The following is a 15,425-nucleotide window of genomic DNA, read 5'->3' as shown; positions in this document are numbered from 1 at the left end:
GGGCAAAGGCCTCCCCCCTCTGCACTGTGCCACTTGTTGTTTCTCTAATTTGGTCTTTACACTTTGTTAGTTGTCTTACTCTTTTTCGTGTGTACCTTGGGCACCAGTTCAGTATTTTTGCTCCACCTTTTTGTTCCTCTTACCATGTGCCGCTCATTTCTACTATAGTTTATTATTTTTATCGTGACATCTTCTACCTTAATTGTTGACTTTATTTAGTGTATTCTTTTCTTCCCTATCATGCATATACAAGTATTTAGTAAGTAATAAAACAGACAGCTATCACAGTTGAATTTCTGAAAATGTTCTAAAGATATAAATCTGCTTGGACGATTTCTGCTTATAAATACAGTTCATTTTTCAAATAAAAAACCGATTTACTTAGTAAATATATTTCATTTAACATACTTAAATACTACAGTAAAATTATTACCATAATAAAATGTGAATTATTTAGAACATGACATAGAAATGTTTTCACTTTACGTTACATATTTTAGGACAAACCCCCGTTATTCATTTCAGTTCAGACTATTTCAAAAATATAAAAATATAGTGTTAATAGGAATATGAATAGGACGTGACATTAAAAAGCGTAATAGAAGTAAAATAACATATATATCATGAATTTATCACAATAAATCAACGGTCATAGATAAGCCGATACGGTGAAAGACGATGATGTACATGCCTTCGTACGGCTATTCTTGGAGCTTTATTTCGTCAGAGACTGTTTTTGTCAAAATATACTATTTGTGTAATTTGAGAATCATAATTATCAATTACAGTGTATGTAAGCATCGTACGTTAAACAGGAGCGACGCCATCTTGTGTGGCGAAACATTTTGGCGGGTTCTTGAAATTAAATCTTTTTTGAAACAGAATTCTATATAACAAGTTGTGCAGTTCCTAAAATACTACCAAAAATTCTAAAATTGTTTTTATTACATTTTTTTTTTAAATAGCCGTTTTATACAGTGGGTAAATCCCTCTTTTTTCATAACGACATAAACATGGTTTGATTGTAAGAGATGAATGAGTGCATAAGCTAAAAAAGTGCAATTATACTGCTTTTGAATGAATAAGGGGGCTTAATATTTAATGATTAGCAAAAATATTATATAATAGGTTATTTTAATTATTTACTAATTTAAAGATCTATTTATATTGCGGTAATTTATACCTAAATTCTCAAATGCAACAATTATTAGATAATCAAGAATTTTAACAATTAATGAACACTATTGTAGAACTGCACTGAAATTGGTAAGACTATAACATAGGTTTTATCAGTTAGTATTTTAAGCCACTCTCTCCCGTACATACTAACTAAAGGCCTTCGTTGAGCAATGTCTTGTCAAGTTTAGTAGTAAAGGGATATAAGCACGTAACAATCTATAACTATTTGCGGCTCATAATTATTTTATGGACACAACACAACCAGTTTATTATTTTATCTTTTCCCATATTTTACCAGAATTTACAATAAAAAGTTATTTTTCTATTGGAAAATAATTGGATCTTGACTCTATCGAAAGTGCTGAGTCTTTAGAATTAAACAGAAAAATGCGTCAAATAGAATACGTATAGTAAACTATAGAAATTGTATGATGGAAACTTTCCGAGCTGTCCATAAAATTGTAGTAACACTTGATAACACTACTGTAGAGTCCGTGATAAGCCCCAGATAGCACGATATAAATATTTTTAAATTAAAATTTTGTAGGGAAATTAATAGAGCAGCGGTTTGCGGGCGAATCTTTTCAACATATAAATATTATTTGTCTAATCTGTACGAAGAAGTATGTTAAAAGTAAAGATAAATTGACAACATTGAACCGAATAAGTGAAAAACAATTTTTACACTAAATTACTATTTCTGTCACAATACTGCATTATGCACTCTGTGGAGAAAGAAAATTTTATAAAATAAATGGAATCTTTTTTGTTACATATATTAAAAATCTATTTTAAAAAGTTTGTAAGTATAAGCTAGAGTAAAACTTTTATCTGTTTTTTCGTATTAGTTTTTACAGACTTTTTAACATTTTGTGAAACCTTGGATCTTCATATTTCGCTAGACGCCAAATAGGAGGTATGAATAAAATTACTTATATGGAAAAAAATTATCAATACAAAAATACATTGAAATGTTTAGAAGTCAGGTGTAAATAATTTACGTGTTTAATTATCAGAGGGCGGTTTGTCGGGCGGCGCCGGCGCAGGTTGTGACGTCACCGATGTGGTTGGTTCAGGCTGTTCGGTTTTCTCCTGAAATTTTGGCATACAATATAGTTTACCAGGACGAAATAAACTGATCTTTAATTATTAAAATATTAAATAGATATAATATGTGAAATGCCATGTCGATATAATAAACTTAATGTACTCACTGGAGGACTCAACTAATTATTATTAAACTATACTACCTAATAACTATTATTATTAATAATAAATCATTTATTTGCAAGAAAGTATACAGTTGATCTATGTTATTGGGATGCCATGGTATTTTAGCAGAGATATAGCTTCTTTCGAAGGATCAGGCACCGACGGCTTGCGTACAGAAAAATCTGATGCAGAAAATTGCTGAAACCATGCCAAGATATAGACCATCCACTATCACATTACACGCATTGACCCTTAGACAGAGTCCAGACTTAGCGACAAGTATTACAATCAACATTGTTGGCATGTGGGACATGCCAACAATGTTCATTCGACATCCTGTATGCCAAATCTGCAGACTAAGCCATTTGTGTGTCAAAATCCATTAGTTTTGTAAACTGTCACTCCCATAGTTTATAAGCTTACTATTAATAAAAATGAATCTTATATTTTTACGAAGTGTAAAAGTAAGAAAGCTTTATTACACATAATATCAATTTTCATCAGACAATCATATCATGAATAATCATGATTACAGGTACTTACTAATAAATTCTACATAACATTTACTATAATAATACTACTGTTGCACAAGAAGATTAGCTTCAGTGAGCGTAAGACTGGGTTAGATGTTACTTAAGTTTGCTAGTAAATGTCTAAAGTTTTGAATAATATGAAAATTTTAGTTTTGCAAAAACTGTATTAAATACAGAAAGAAAACGCGCAAAATATTATAAATACTAACTTCTACGTGTGTATTGTGCTTCGTACGTTTCTTCTCGACATGTCCAAAACAATGTTCGCATTCGTCGTCACTCTCTTCCGAGTCGGACTCGCCGAAACGACGGGGTTTTTCATATATACAACAACCTGTTACAGCAAAAACATACATTTCATATAGTAAAAATTATAAATTCAAATAGAGGAAAAGAATAGATATTGGGGACGGGGGTTATTTTTTCTACTTATACAGGTTTATCGAGGCAAAAAAGAGATTAAATAGGTCGTCTATTCAAGTGTCTGATGCATGGCATTCAAGATATTGTATAACATTTTTCCGAAAAGAAGAAATTAATACTCTAAAATGACTACCTGAAACCACTTAGAGTTTACAGACACATTGGTCTTGATTTTATATAATTTAAAATATTAGGACTCACATTTTGACTTTTTCTTGTTCATGTGTTCATTGTCGACGGTGTCCTCAGTCCATACAACTTTTTTGCGTTGCTGCTTTTTTGTTGGTCGTAGAGTTAACACAGCTACAGGCTCTACCGGCTCCTGCAATGTTAAATTATTTAAAATAAAATATCTTATATCTTTAAACGAGCAATTCATGTATATATATATATATATATATATATATAATTGGAATCTCGGAATCGGCTCCAACGATTTTCATGAAATTTAGTATACAGAGGGTTTCGGGGGCGATAAATCGATTTAGCTAGGAACCATTTCTAGAAAATGTCATTTTATTTGTGTTTTATCAACTTAAACATAGAATTGCTCGTTTAAAGATGTCAGTCAAATAAAAACTTAAATATGAATATAAGTATCTTTATTCGCTAATTATATTCATATTTTATAATTTTATTAGTATATAATTCGTACTTAAATAAAATTTCCAAAAAACACGATTTATAATAAAAAATAAAGAGCTAAGCTCGGTCATCCAGGTCCTGGTACATAAAACGTCCAAGCAAAACAATTAATACGACAACTTTGGAGCCTTATTAAAATAAGGAGAATATTAACTCTTTATATGGAACATTACTAACATAAGTTACATAAGACATTAATTAATGTAATATTTTTAGCCAAATTTTAGATTGGAAATGAAATACTATGTCTCATATTATGATAACATTCAAAAGTATGTATTGTGTTTAATTTTATCACAAATGAAATAGATATGTATTTTTAACGTTTGGTTAAGTATATTTAATAAGGTAATTCTATGGCCCTTTACAGAATATTAAAAGGTTATTATTCATTCCTCATTGTTATTTAAATAAAGGTCAGGATTTGAACTGTTTGTTTGAAATTCTTATAACAATAATTATTATGGACTTGGACTAAGTTTTAATAGCCTTTGATCATTGAGCATTTTATCTTTGGGTTCAGATAAAAATAAAACAGCATTATTTTCTTAGAACAAACATGATGATAAAATAATGATGAAAACAAAAGATAACAGATAATATATCTATAAGTAAAACACACCACAACTAATACTGTTTACTGAATATAACTAGCCAATGTATGTAGACTTAAAGTAAAAATATTGTTATATTAGTTAGTATTAAATCATAATATATATCTATATAAAAAAGGCTATAAAATTATGCAAAATGTACTTTTGTTTAAACAATAAAAAAATTTATTCATGTAGTTATCTTATAACCTCATTATGTATCAGCTCTTGAATTTTTATATCATCATAACCTAGAAAGTTAGACAATATATCTTGAGTGTGCTGACCTAATGTGGGGGGAGGTAATCTAACATAATTTCCACCCTCCGAATAAACAGTAGGTGGTCCAACCATTTTAATTATTCCAGCATCTGGATGTTCCAATTCCTTTACCAATTTTATATCTTTTACATGTTCATCATTAAACACTTCTTTCATAGTATTAACAGGCCCGTTAGGGAATGTAGCAGTTTTAAAAAGTTCTGTCCATTCCTTCTTTGACTTTGTTATTATGATATCACTTATTATTTTTATTATCTCTTTACGGTTTTCAACACGTCCTGAGTTGTTTTTAAACCTCACATCATCTATTAAGTCTTCTCTTTTTATAATTTTACAGAAATCTGCAAACTGAGCATTAGATCCTGTACCAATAACAATTTCCCCATCATTTGTTTTAAATGCTTGGTATGGGACTAAATTGGCATGAGCTGTACCCCATCGTTGTCCTTCAATACCACAGTTTAAATAATTATTGGCTATATTTATCATACTAGATATTTGTGTTGAGAGTAAGTTGCAGTCAATCTTCTGTCCTTTTCCAGTGTTCTTTCTATAATATAGTGCTGTCATAATGGCTCCAAATGCATGTAAACCAGTGGTTACATCTGTAATTGCTACTCCAGCTTTTACTGGACCACCTTCTTTTTCACCTGTACAATTAAGAAACCCTCCCATGGCTGCTGCAATTACATCATAACTGGAAAAAAATTATGTATACAAAATGCTTAGCCATACATGGATTTAGGGTAAAACTCATTAAGTTATTAATAATAAAAATAAGTACCCAGGCTTCATGCTATATGGTCCTGTCGGTCCAAAGCCTGTTATTGCACAATATATAAGTTTAGGATTAACTTCACTCAGTTCCTTATACCCAACTCCTAATTTATCTAATTTTCCTGGGAGAAAATTTTCAACAAGGACATCACACTTTCTAGCTAAGTCATAAATTATCTCTTTCCCTGAAAAGGTATAAAAATAATCATAGCTAAGGTTTCACATAACAAATAAAAAATAAGGATTATTTAAATTAAGTAAACATACCTTGTAGAGACTTCAAATCAATACATATACTTTTTTTTCCTCTATTTACAGATAGAAAATAATATGAGTCATTTCCTTTTGTGAAGGGTGGTCCCCACTTCCTGGCTTCGTCACCATCAAAACTTTCCACTTTTATAATATTAGCACCCAAATCCCCTAAAGTCATGGTGCAAAATGGTCCAGCTATTATTCTTGACAAATCTAATACATTGATATCACGTAATAACCCTGTATTAGTAGAATATGAAGTTTTTCTAATTGCATGAGATAGTATAACCCGAAAAAGAGGTCCTAGTCTAGCTTTAACTTTTTCCACAGAACCCATTTGTTAATTTGAATAGCGCGTTACGGCTTCAAGACGCAAGTGTTAAACAATAAGTGGTATTTAATCTAAGATTATGTTTAACGACATATTTACAAGTCAAATACGTTAGATAACTGATTATTTACCTCTTGAAGTTGTGGGGGTACCGTCGTTACTGCTGTACTTGTTGTTGCCATTTCTTCTGCGTCGAAAGTTCGATGACGGTCTGCCATTAATAAACCAAAAAATCACATTATATACCGATAAAACTATTTTAGCATATTTTTAAAAATTTGGGTAAAAATCTTTATTTTTATTCCTCGCAAATGACAGTAGCAAATAGCAATTGTGAATTGACATAAATAATAAGAAGAAAACTGAATGTCAGTGTCAATTTGATAGATATAGTTGTAGCGTATCGTAGTTACGCACTAAAAATGTACATACTATATGGTGTAGTATTTTCTATATGATTTTGATGTATGTGGCAACATAAATACAGGACACTTAGAAAAGAAGAAAACAGACGTCACTCAGAACAGACTTTTAAGATGAGTGAGCATGTATTTTTTCCTTTGAGCGTTTCTATTAGAATATAAATTAATTACCGTTGTTTGTGAAGAAATATATCAATTTAACAAAGATAAAATGGGTTGTGATTTATAAATATAGAACATCCCATATAGTTTTAGTATAGAAAAGGCGTAGATAGAGTATAGGCCTAGGTAAGCTTCTAAAATCTAAAATAACAATAATACGATAATAGCAGATAGAGTATAGAACCATATACTATAGCCCGTCTACGGTTTAAGACTTGTAGTAATAAGTAAAATTATGTATAACCTTTTCTCGTAGACGGACTATGGTATATGCATCAGCGTACAGCGTGTGAGATAGCGAATATTATAATCCAACTATTTACAAAGGACACGAAGTGTGGCAACTACCTGACGTTGATAACATGACTCGCATTTTAGCCAGTCTTCATTGAAAAATATGTTTGGAATTGTCGTTTGTCAATGACTTGAAATGACTTTGTTTAACAAAAATTTTTTTATGGCCGATCTAAGAAATATTGAAGTAAGTGTTATACCACGTTAGAATCCTTATTAAATGTGCGAACTTTTAAGGCTGCTTGCCAAACTGGAGTAATACATTTTTTTTCAGGACGATCAGTTGAACTAGTGCGAAAAATTAATTTTGAAAACTTGGTACGGTATAAAATGACATTTTCCTACAAGTTGGAGTGATCGGCACAGGGTTTAGGATCTTAAGTTACATAAAGCACTATTCAGGATGACGTAAGAGAAAAAAAATTGGCAAAAAGTTAATATTTGTAACAACAGGAATGAAAAAACTGTCACATGGTGTACAAATGCTGGAATAAAAGGAAAATTTCCATAACTTCAAAAATACATGACTTTTATTTTTTATTTTTCTGATTACTGGTGTGGCATTACCTATGAGAAAATTTCGACTTGACGTCGACTTTTGGGACAGCCTGTATGTATATCATAATAAATATTTTTAATATTAAAAGACTGGAAAAATTAATGAAGCTTCAAACCTTGTCGTAAATGAACCCTTTTTCTTATTATCACCAGGTTATGTTACTAAAAATTCAACCGTCGCGTCGATAAGTAGAATCTAATGCAATTAAACATATGATAGTATGTATTATATTATGATAGTATAGTATTTGTATTTCCCTCCCTCAGTTTGAACTTTTTATATTTCTTTCATGGCTGAAAAAATATTTGAGACAAATTTCAATGTTCTACATGTTCCCTATTATCTTTGGTAAAGGGCGACTCGCTTCAGGGAGTATAATGTAATTTGAAACGGTCGATTGGCATCGTTTTTATACATATCTGTAAAAATCCACTTTCTCTTCACCACAAGAAAAGAAAAAACAACAACATCATCGATTAAAAATGAAATCATTGTCCCCAATGTACTACAACTTTGGATAGTCTTTACGAAGCCGTAGTTAGTATATATGTAGTTGCCTGATATTATTCTGTTTCCATGCGCACAATCGCATTTCACACTGCGCCGCTGACGTATATTTTTACAAAAATATAAATAAATACAGTTATTGCCCCGCAGGAATTCATTGGATTTATTCCAGACGTTTATTGCTATGGGAAATCTAATCTTGTACGAGACAATTTGTTCAAATATTGTCCAGATTGTTTTATATTTTACAGCAACTACTGATACGAGACATGCCTTTTAAGTTCTGTTTTTTCAAATGTTTATAAATTTTAATTCTCAAAACAGTGGAAAGTATTAAGATTAATGCTATTGTTTAGTCCCAGCGTCGATTGGAATCTGGTAGGTTACGCACGAAAATGAATGTTTTTTTAAGGAAAATGTTTGTGCAATAATCTTCTACAACTTTAGAATAGGCCTGATACAATTCAGTGTTTTTAAAGACCCAATATTTGTGTTCAGTGAAGAAGCCCCATGTCTGCGGTCTGTCGAATTTTAATTTAGAATTCCAGCGTGGACATACTAGTGTTAGAGTAGCAAAGAACGCCTAAAATCCACCTTCACTGAAGTTTTTGACTCAATAAAAGTATAAATATAACTGGATCATAATTTTGTTTGAAAATGTTCAATAAGTACGAATGTATATCTTGTGAAGTATCCTTTACAATCGAAACCGTTTCATGTTTTTACGATAATATTACTTTGTAGCTAACGTTTATTTATGTATAGTTATTAAACTCAGTAATTAACATAGATAAAATTATTACTATATACTATTTTAACTATTTCACGACCTGGTCCACGTCGAGCGGCATCTAACGACCCGAATTACTTACTCAATTGTATCCCCAGAAAACCTGATCAGTACTTTATTTAGCCTTGGGAATTCCAGTCTTGCTAAGCAATGTGACATGAATCGCTCCTGAGCGTATTGCTTACTTCCACTTTCGGTGTTTTATAAACCTTGGCACCTCATTGCATAAGAGAAGTCTGCCAAGCTAATATTTATAAAGAGATTTCCGAGAATGTCTTGACTCTCAATTTTAGTAGTCTAGTGAGTAAGTTACTGAGGGACCATGCTGAATAAACTACTGTACGATTCCTAAATATTTGTCACGTTTAGTTACCTTTTATAATTTGTTTAGAGACATATCGCATTCCTTTATCAAGCCTTGGACAGAGATGTGAAATTATTCGTAGAATTCATATGATTCATGGCTTCCTCCATTAAAAAAGAATGTGACGCACTTAAATTCTATTTTTGCGGGCAAACATTTTCAGTATGAAATGAATTTGGCAAAAATAACGAACGGTGTAAAGTATGCTGAAAAGATATTAATGTAATAGGTGCCAAAAGGTAAATGTCCTTTATAATGCAGAAATAGTTTTGGTATTTTGTGCGATTCCGAGAGTGCGTTTGTTAATGACGGAATGTAAAATATCTATTAATAGAAAAAACCTTTTTATAAATGAAAATAAATAATAAAAATTGAGGAAGGTATATCTCGGCATATTTAAGTCTTACTTAGAATCGTTAATTACCATTTAACAGTCTTACTTAGAACCATTTTATAGGTTCTTTAAGCTGCTCATGAAGATTTACCTGCATCCAGATGATACTAGATAGCTTTTATCACTTCTCTATGTTTCTTTTATTATTTTGTTTAAAAATGGGGCCTTTATTCATAGTTAGCTTGATGAATGTAAAGTTAGAGTAGTTCATTTGTATTTATGTTTTTTTAAATAGTTAGAGGCATAATAATAAATAATTTGATGAAAATCTGAAACCTTATTAGCTTCTTGGCTCTTATGATCAGTAAAATAAATCCACCATCGCTCGCCAAAGCTTTCGTGATCTGTGCAGGTCGCATAGGTTCGATTTCCGACGAAAAAAATTTGTATTAGCTTGATAGCAAGAATCCTCAAATGTTTTGAATATAAAACGGACTGATGGATATTGACGGATAAACTAGGAAGTTAGAGGTTATCCTTAACGTTACAGTACCTACTAAGGTTCTATAGGCACTTGTGTTTGCAATGTTCCCGTATAATCGTAAGAATAATACTTGTGGTACCTACCACATGTATATTCATTAAACAATTGAATTTTGAAGCCAATCTATTGCTTCTGTTATTATTTTTTAGAGGCATTCAGCAAACGTATATGTATAAAACTACAGAATGTATACACTATCGTTGAAGCTGTACTAAAATTTATAATTGGCAACAAAGCAAATCTTCAAAGAGCTTAGCAAGGCTGATTGATTTAGTACTGGAACCTGGTTTGCTAAAATCCCGACGAGCGATGTACCATACAAATTTAGACGCTTATCATTCTCCAAAAATGGCCACACAGGGACGGATTCATTAATTAGGATTTCGTAAATGTATCGTATTAAAAATCGATTATCAAAAGTAATCTCAATTTTACAGTCATTCTTTTTATAGAACAGGGGGCAAACGGGCCCGCCGCTCATGAACACTTTAAATGCCAGAGGGCTCGCGAGTGCGTTGCCGGCCTTTTAATTTAGTCTTTTATGTTTTAAAGATTGGAAGTAATTCTCTATTAACATTGTGATTAACGAGTTTGTTGTCATAATGTACGTTAAATCGTGAATAAAAAACCAATAGTAGAATATAACAACATTCATTGTTTTAAAAATTGTGCATCATAAGCACAAAATAATATGTTCAAAAATCAAAATAGAGGTTTAATTAAAACTTTGTTCGGCTTAAAAGCTTAGTATGTTAATCTAATTTGACTAATGACTACAATTATTTTAAATTAACTTAGACACTAAAAGACGCCAGGCGCCATTATGCCCCTACGAAAACAAACACACAATGAAAAAATTATCTTAAAATTTGGCAAAGCATTCAAAGAAAAACAAGACGTTAGTGGAAATTCATGAGTCAACGACGAATTCTTTCTTGACATGCGACGTGTAATTAATTTCGTACAGCTAACATCCAAAAGCTTATTTAAACTGGTGGTTTTTATATAATTATTGTTGTATTTTCTGCATTTTCGTGTTGTTCGTGGTTCGCGGTGGTTCATTCAATATGATTTCTTCTTCAGAAGGCACTAATTTATTTACAACGTACTTTATCCTTTTGCTTCTACTGGTGTCTCTTTGGGCATTGTATTCTGCATTCTAAAATGGAACATAAACGTAAGTAGAGATTTACATTAAGTTAAGTCGGCTAAATATAAAGTTTTAAATAACTCTGTATTTCAAATGTTATTACTTAATCAAAACAATGAAGGATGCATTCGTAACACAGAGGTTAATTTTTTTTTTGGGATAAAGTACCGAGTAAGTTACCTTACGACAGTTTTCCTTTGTTTTGTTTATTAAGCCATGCCTAACCTAATATCTAACACATTATCTTTTGACCACTGTTTCGACAATACTTCATACGGTATTCTAAGAAATTTATTTTATGAATCTCATGTACAACGAAAATGTCTTTAATCCTTAACCATGAAGTATGGCCCTGTGTGCTCACGTGATACTTTTGCTGAGGACCTTCCAGCGATCAGTTTAGCCCCTGCATTACCACAATCATGCCGATCAACGCCGAGACTGTTAATCTTGCTGCTACGTACATGATCCTAGTGATCCTGTTATTCTTCTTGTGGTTGCTGTACTCAGCTGTCTTCTAATTCACATCTGTCGACTGTAAGTGTGATAATTATTGTGTATTAAGTGGTTCAGTAATGAACATGTATTGGGCTGTAAATGTTATATAAAGGAGTTACGTTATTATATATTGAGGACCATACGGAGATATTCCGAGGACTGCAACGAATCCTAGTAAGTCTTGAAGTCAACAATGCTTACAGATATCAAGCTTCCGAAAAATACTCTTATTTTTTCGGTATTGTACCTAATATATTCAATTTTTGATACTAATTTGTTTCTTTGTGTCTATGAGCTATGCTTCAGTTTAATAATAAATCATTGATTATTTCTCGTCTGAGGATTTCTTTAAGTGAATTGGTCTATATTTGGCTTTAAAATCTACTTAATTAAGAGTGCTTCAATATCCCTCATCCATCTCATCCTTCAATGGTCTCTTTAAGATAAGATTTGTTGTGATCGTTATCAAGGGCCAATGCCGAATTAGTTCCTGTTGTCAACAGTTCTATAATTACCCGAATATATTTATAAATGTGGATATAAGGGGCGTGGCGTGTGGGCGGTCGCGACACTTTGGTGTCAGAATCAGTTTTCTGGAGTGTCCTGTCCAGTGAGCACCGTCCAACCATGCCGAACCACGAGACAACGAGCCTAATCGCAACTTACCTTATCCTGGTACTTCTACTCGCCAGTCTCTGGCTTTTGTACTCCGGAATGTTCTGAGGTGATTATTCGATTGTTTTTTTTTATGAATAATAACCAGTCTTTCTGAATTGGCTCTATATGGAGAGAGCCAACTTGTAATTTTGGGTCACAGCAATAATAATGTCATATCTTAGTTTCTGCTTATAGCTACAATCTTTTACGCCTTCGACTGAATAATTTAGAGTTGAGAAGTAGTTAATTAATTGGTTCCAGAAAAGGGTCCCCTTTACCAGAGTTTTTATAACAATGTTAAAACTGATTCTTTTTTACGGATTTTAAAATGTTCCTAGTGCAGACTAGATATCTATATCAGCTACAAGTTAAAACAGGCCCAATTTTTATGTAAATTTCTGTAGAGAAGGAAATTGTATCATAAAATTGTTGTTAAAGTTATTGAACATTTAAATACGCTAATTACATCGTAATTTTAATTGCTTTCGGTAGTTGGTACTGAAATCTCTGAGAGTATTTATTAATCGCGTGTAATTTTACCACGTTTTTCATAGTAGGCATCATGCATGTTATAGGTATGCCATATGTTGTTTTTTCACTGATGTGTATTTTTAGGGTTGTAAGGATGGCTCAATGGATAAAATATATGTTATTCGGTTCCGTGAGAAAACTAAAATTTTCATTGATCGTATTCGATATCGATTTTACACGATTGGACACAGAAGAACCTTAAAAGATCGATGCGTACAGATGGCAATTTCTTGATACATGTTTTTTACTTTGTAAAGATAAGATCTTTGTATGTATACTGTAACTTTATTATTAATCATTGCAATCAAAATCTCAGAGAATCCGTATTTCTATAAATGTCCGCGCCTCTGTTGCTCTTCACATCATAACATTCTAAAATAACTTTCGAAAGTCTGCGATATTATAAACGTAATGGACAGAAATGAAATTTTCAAAAGAATTTGTACATCTGCCAATATACAGTAATGCATAATGAAAATGTTTGGATTGTAAGTAATCCGTATAATATTTCTGACATGGTGCCAGCAACATATAATTGCACTGATTAAGTCGACCATCACGATGCCTTTTTCGAAACACAAATTATTGAAAAGCGTTGTTTTTGCATACATTCAAGTAACTACTATGCTTTATAATACTGGTATTAAAGTGAAAGCCTCAATATACCTCAAATACCTCGTTCTCGCCTTTATCCAGGCCTTTATGGTGCGGAAAAAGGAATAACCATATGGCATTGTCTTAGAAAGTAAGTAGGTATTAGGCTCTATTATGACACTATCGAATACATACATAAGTATGTATTCGACAGTGTCATTTCATTAATATTTGCCACATTCTTCGAAAAATATTTGAATTACAAATTAATCTTTAATATTATTAGTATCTCTTCTCTCTCATCTTAAAAAATTACAAATATACAAGATGCAGACCGAAATTTGTAGTTCCTTATAAAAACATATTATGAAAAACTACCTTTTTAATTGTTACAAAAGAAATGCTATTCTGTGAATTAGCAAGTTATAATCTAAATGTTTTATAATTGCAAAAAAGTCAATAACTTACGCTCAGAATAACAGTCATAAATCATTTGCTGATTATCGTTGTCATTGTAAACGTGGAAAAGACATCGCATGCGCAGGTTGACAAATGGTCACACATTTGTCTTTCAGGCGTTACAATTCAATTTCGATTAGCAGCGCAGTTAATTAATTAATTACAACAAACAAACGGTCGGAATTTGCTCTACTTCTTCCGAGTGATTTACGACTTTCAGTTTAAGTTTATTTATCCTTTTATACTAAACTTATAATTCGCAGATTACTTTCAGGACGATTGTATGCGTTTTAAAATAATAATATTTGTGAGATAATCCCACTTATAAAAATCGGAATAATTGTTTTCGCTATTAGCATACATTTTGGTGCAGAACTAAATTATTATGATAATTAAAGTCATTACTTTTTAATGTCCATTCGTTTTACGCAAATGTGTTCAAATAGAACATTGAGCTGACAAGAATAGCTGCTTTGTATATCGTAACATAATATATCCGAAGAGATATAGATAACCTTAGTACAATAAAATCTTTCTATTTCTGTTCCCAGTGTATGTTACATGCAAACTTCGTATTTCGACTGTAATCTAAACATCTTTCGTTGGTAGCATTTTTTATGAATTCATTGAAGAAATTGTTTTTGAGAACATACATCAAACGTTTGAGTTTTAAAAAAGTAATTGGAGGCAATGAACTCTTAGAAATATCAATCAGGTAAATAACACTTTTTTTTAATTTCAGATAATGGTCGGGAAGATGCAACAAAAAGACCAATGGAGGAAGAAGAAAATACTATATTAAGTTAACTTTAAGAAACCGTAATGTTAGATTAAGTTAAGACCCTAAGCATTTACGATCAACGACACCGGGCTAAAATAATCAACAATTATTCAGTGCTGGGCATTCCAATAAAAGAATTATAAACACACAAATCAGAACGATGTGCCATTTTTTTCATTCTGTGAAGGTTATTATCGTTATTGTTAAGAACTAAGAGATTTGTAATTAAATTTTGTATTTATGCCTGTTTTTTAATAATGCACCTTTAACTTCTTAAAATCAACATTAAAACATAATGATTTAATTCTGAAATGAATAAATAGTTTACCGTATACACTATTAATGACAGAAGTTAATTTTATAACCAAAAAAAAGGTTTGGGTTTGAAATTATTATAGCAGATTTTCATAAGCTATGGTGTGTGTTTGCATTCAATACATGCCTATAAGAAGACTCTCAAGAGAGATAACTATCTAATCCCGAGATAATTACCTAAGCATTATTTTATCATGAATTACGTTATTAATAAATAATTTGATCTAACCAAAA

General features: G+C 31.5%; 2 protein-coding genes and 1 long non-coding RNA gene across 3 annotated transcripts; 1 reads left to right on the top strand and 2 right to left on the bottom strand.

Moving 5' to 3' along the window:
- Positions 1-376: 376 nt before the first annotated feature.
- Positions 377-6,572, bottom strand: LOC111002316 (E3 ubiquitin-protein ligase PPP1R11). Its single transcript, XM_045629745.1, has 4 exons — positions 6,362-6,572; positions 3,549-3,669; positions 3,134-3,258; positions 377-2,271 (listed from the first exon to the last, which is right to left on the bottom strand). Exons 1-4 carry the CDS (start codon positions 6,446-6,448, stop codon positions 2,185-2,187), a joined length of 420 nt encoding a protein of 139 aa, XP_045485701.1. The 5' UTR covers positions 6,449-6,572; the 3' UTR covers positions 377-2,184.
- On the bottom strand, positions 4,751-6,344 carry LOC110991305 (succinate--hydroxymethylglutarate CoA-transferase). Its single transcript, XM_022256626.2, has 3 exons — positions 5,912-6,344; positions 5,652-5,829; positions 4,751-5,564 (listed from the first exon to the last, which is right to left on the bottom strand). Exons 1-3 carry the CDS (start codon positions 6,234-6,236, stop codon positions 4,784-4,786), a joined length of 1,284 nt encoding a protein of 427 aa, XP_022112318.2. The 5' UTR covers positions 6,237-6,344; the 3' UTR covers positions 4,751-4,783.
- A 5,167-nt stretch (positions 6,573-11,739) lies between the features above and the next one.
- LOC110991323 lies at positions 11,740-15,117 on the top strand. Its single transcript, XR_002600126.2, has 3 exons — positions 11,740-11,893; positions 12,399-12,578; positions 14,838-15,117. It is a non-coding gene; the product is annotated as an uncharacterized LOC110991323 (long non-coding RNA).
- The last annotated feature ends 308 nt before the right edge of the window (positions 15,118-15,425 follow it).

The sequence above is a fragment of the Pieris rapae genome, chromosome 10, assembly GCF_905147795.1.
Source record: "Pieris rapae chromosome 10, ilPieRapa1.1, whole genome shotgun sequence".
NCBI lineage: Eukaryota > Metazoa > Arthropoda > Insecta > Lepidoptera > Pieridae > Pieris > Pieris rapae.
Note: the sequence above shows the minus strand (reverse complement) of the source record. Positions and strands in the feature narration are given on the sequence as shown.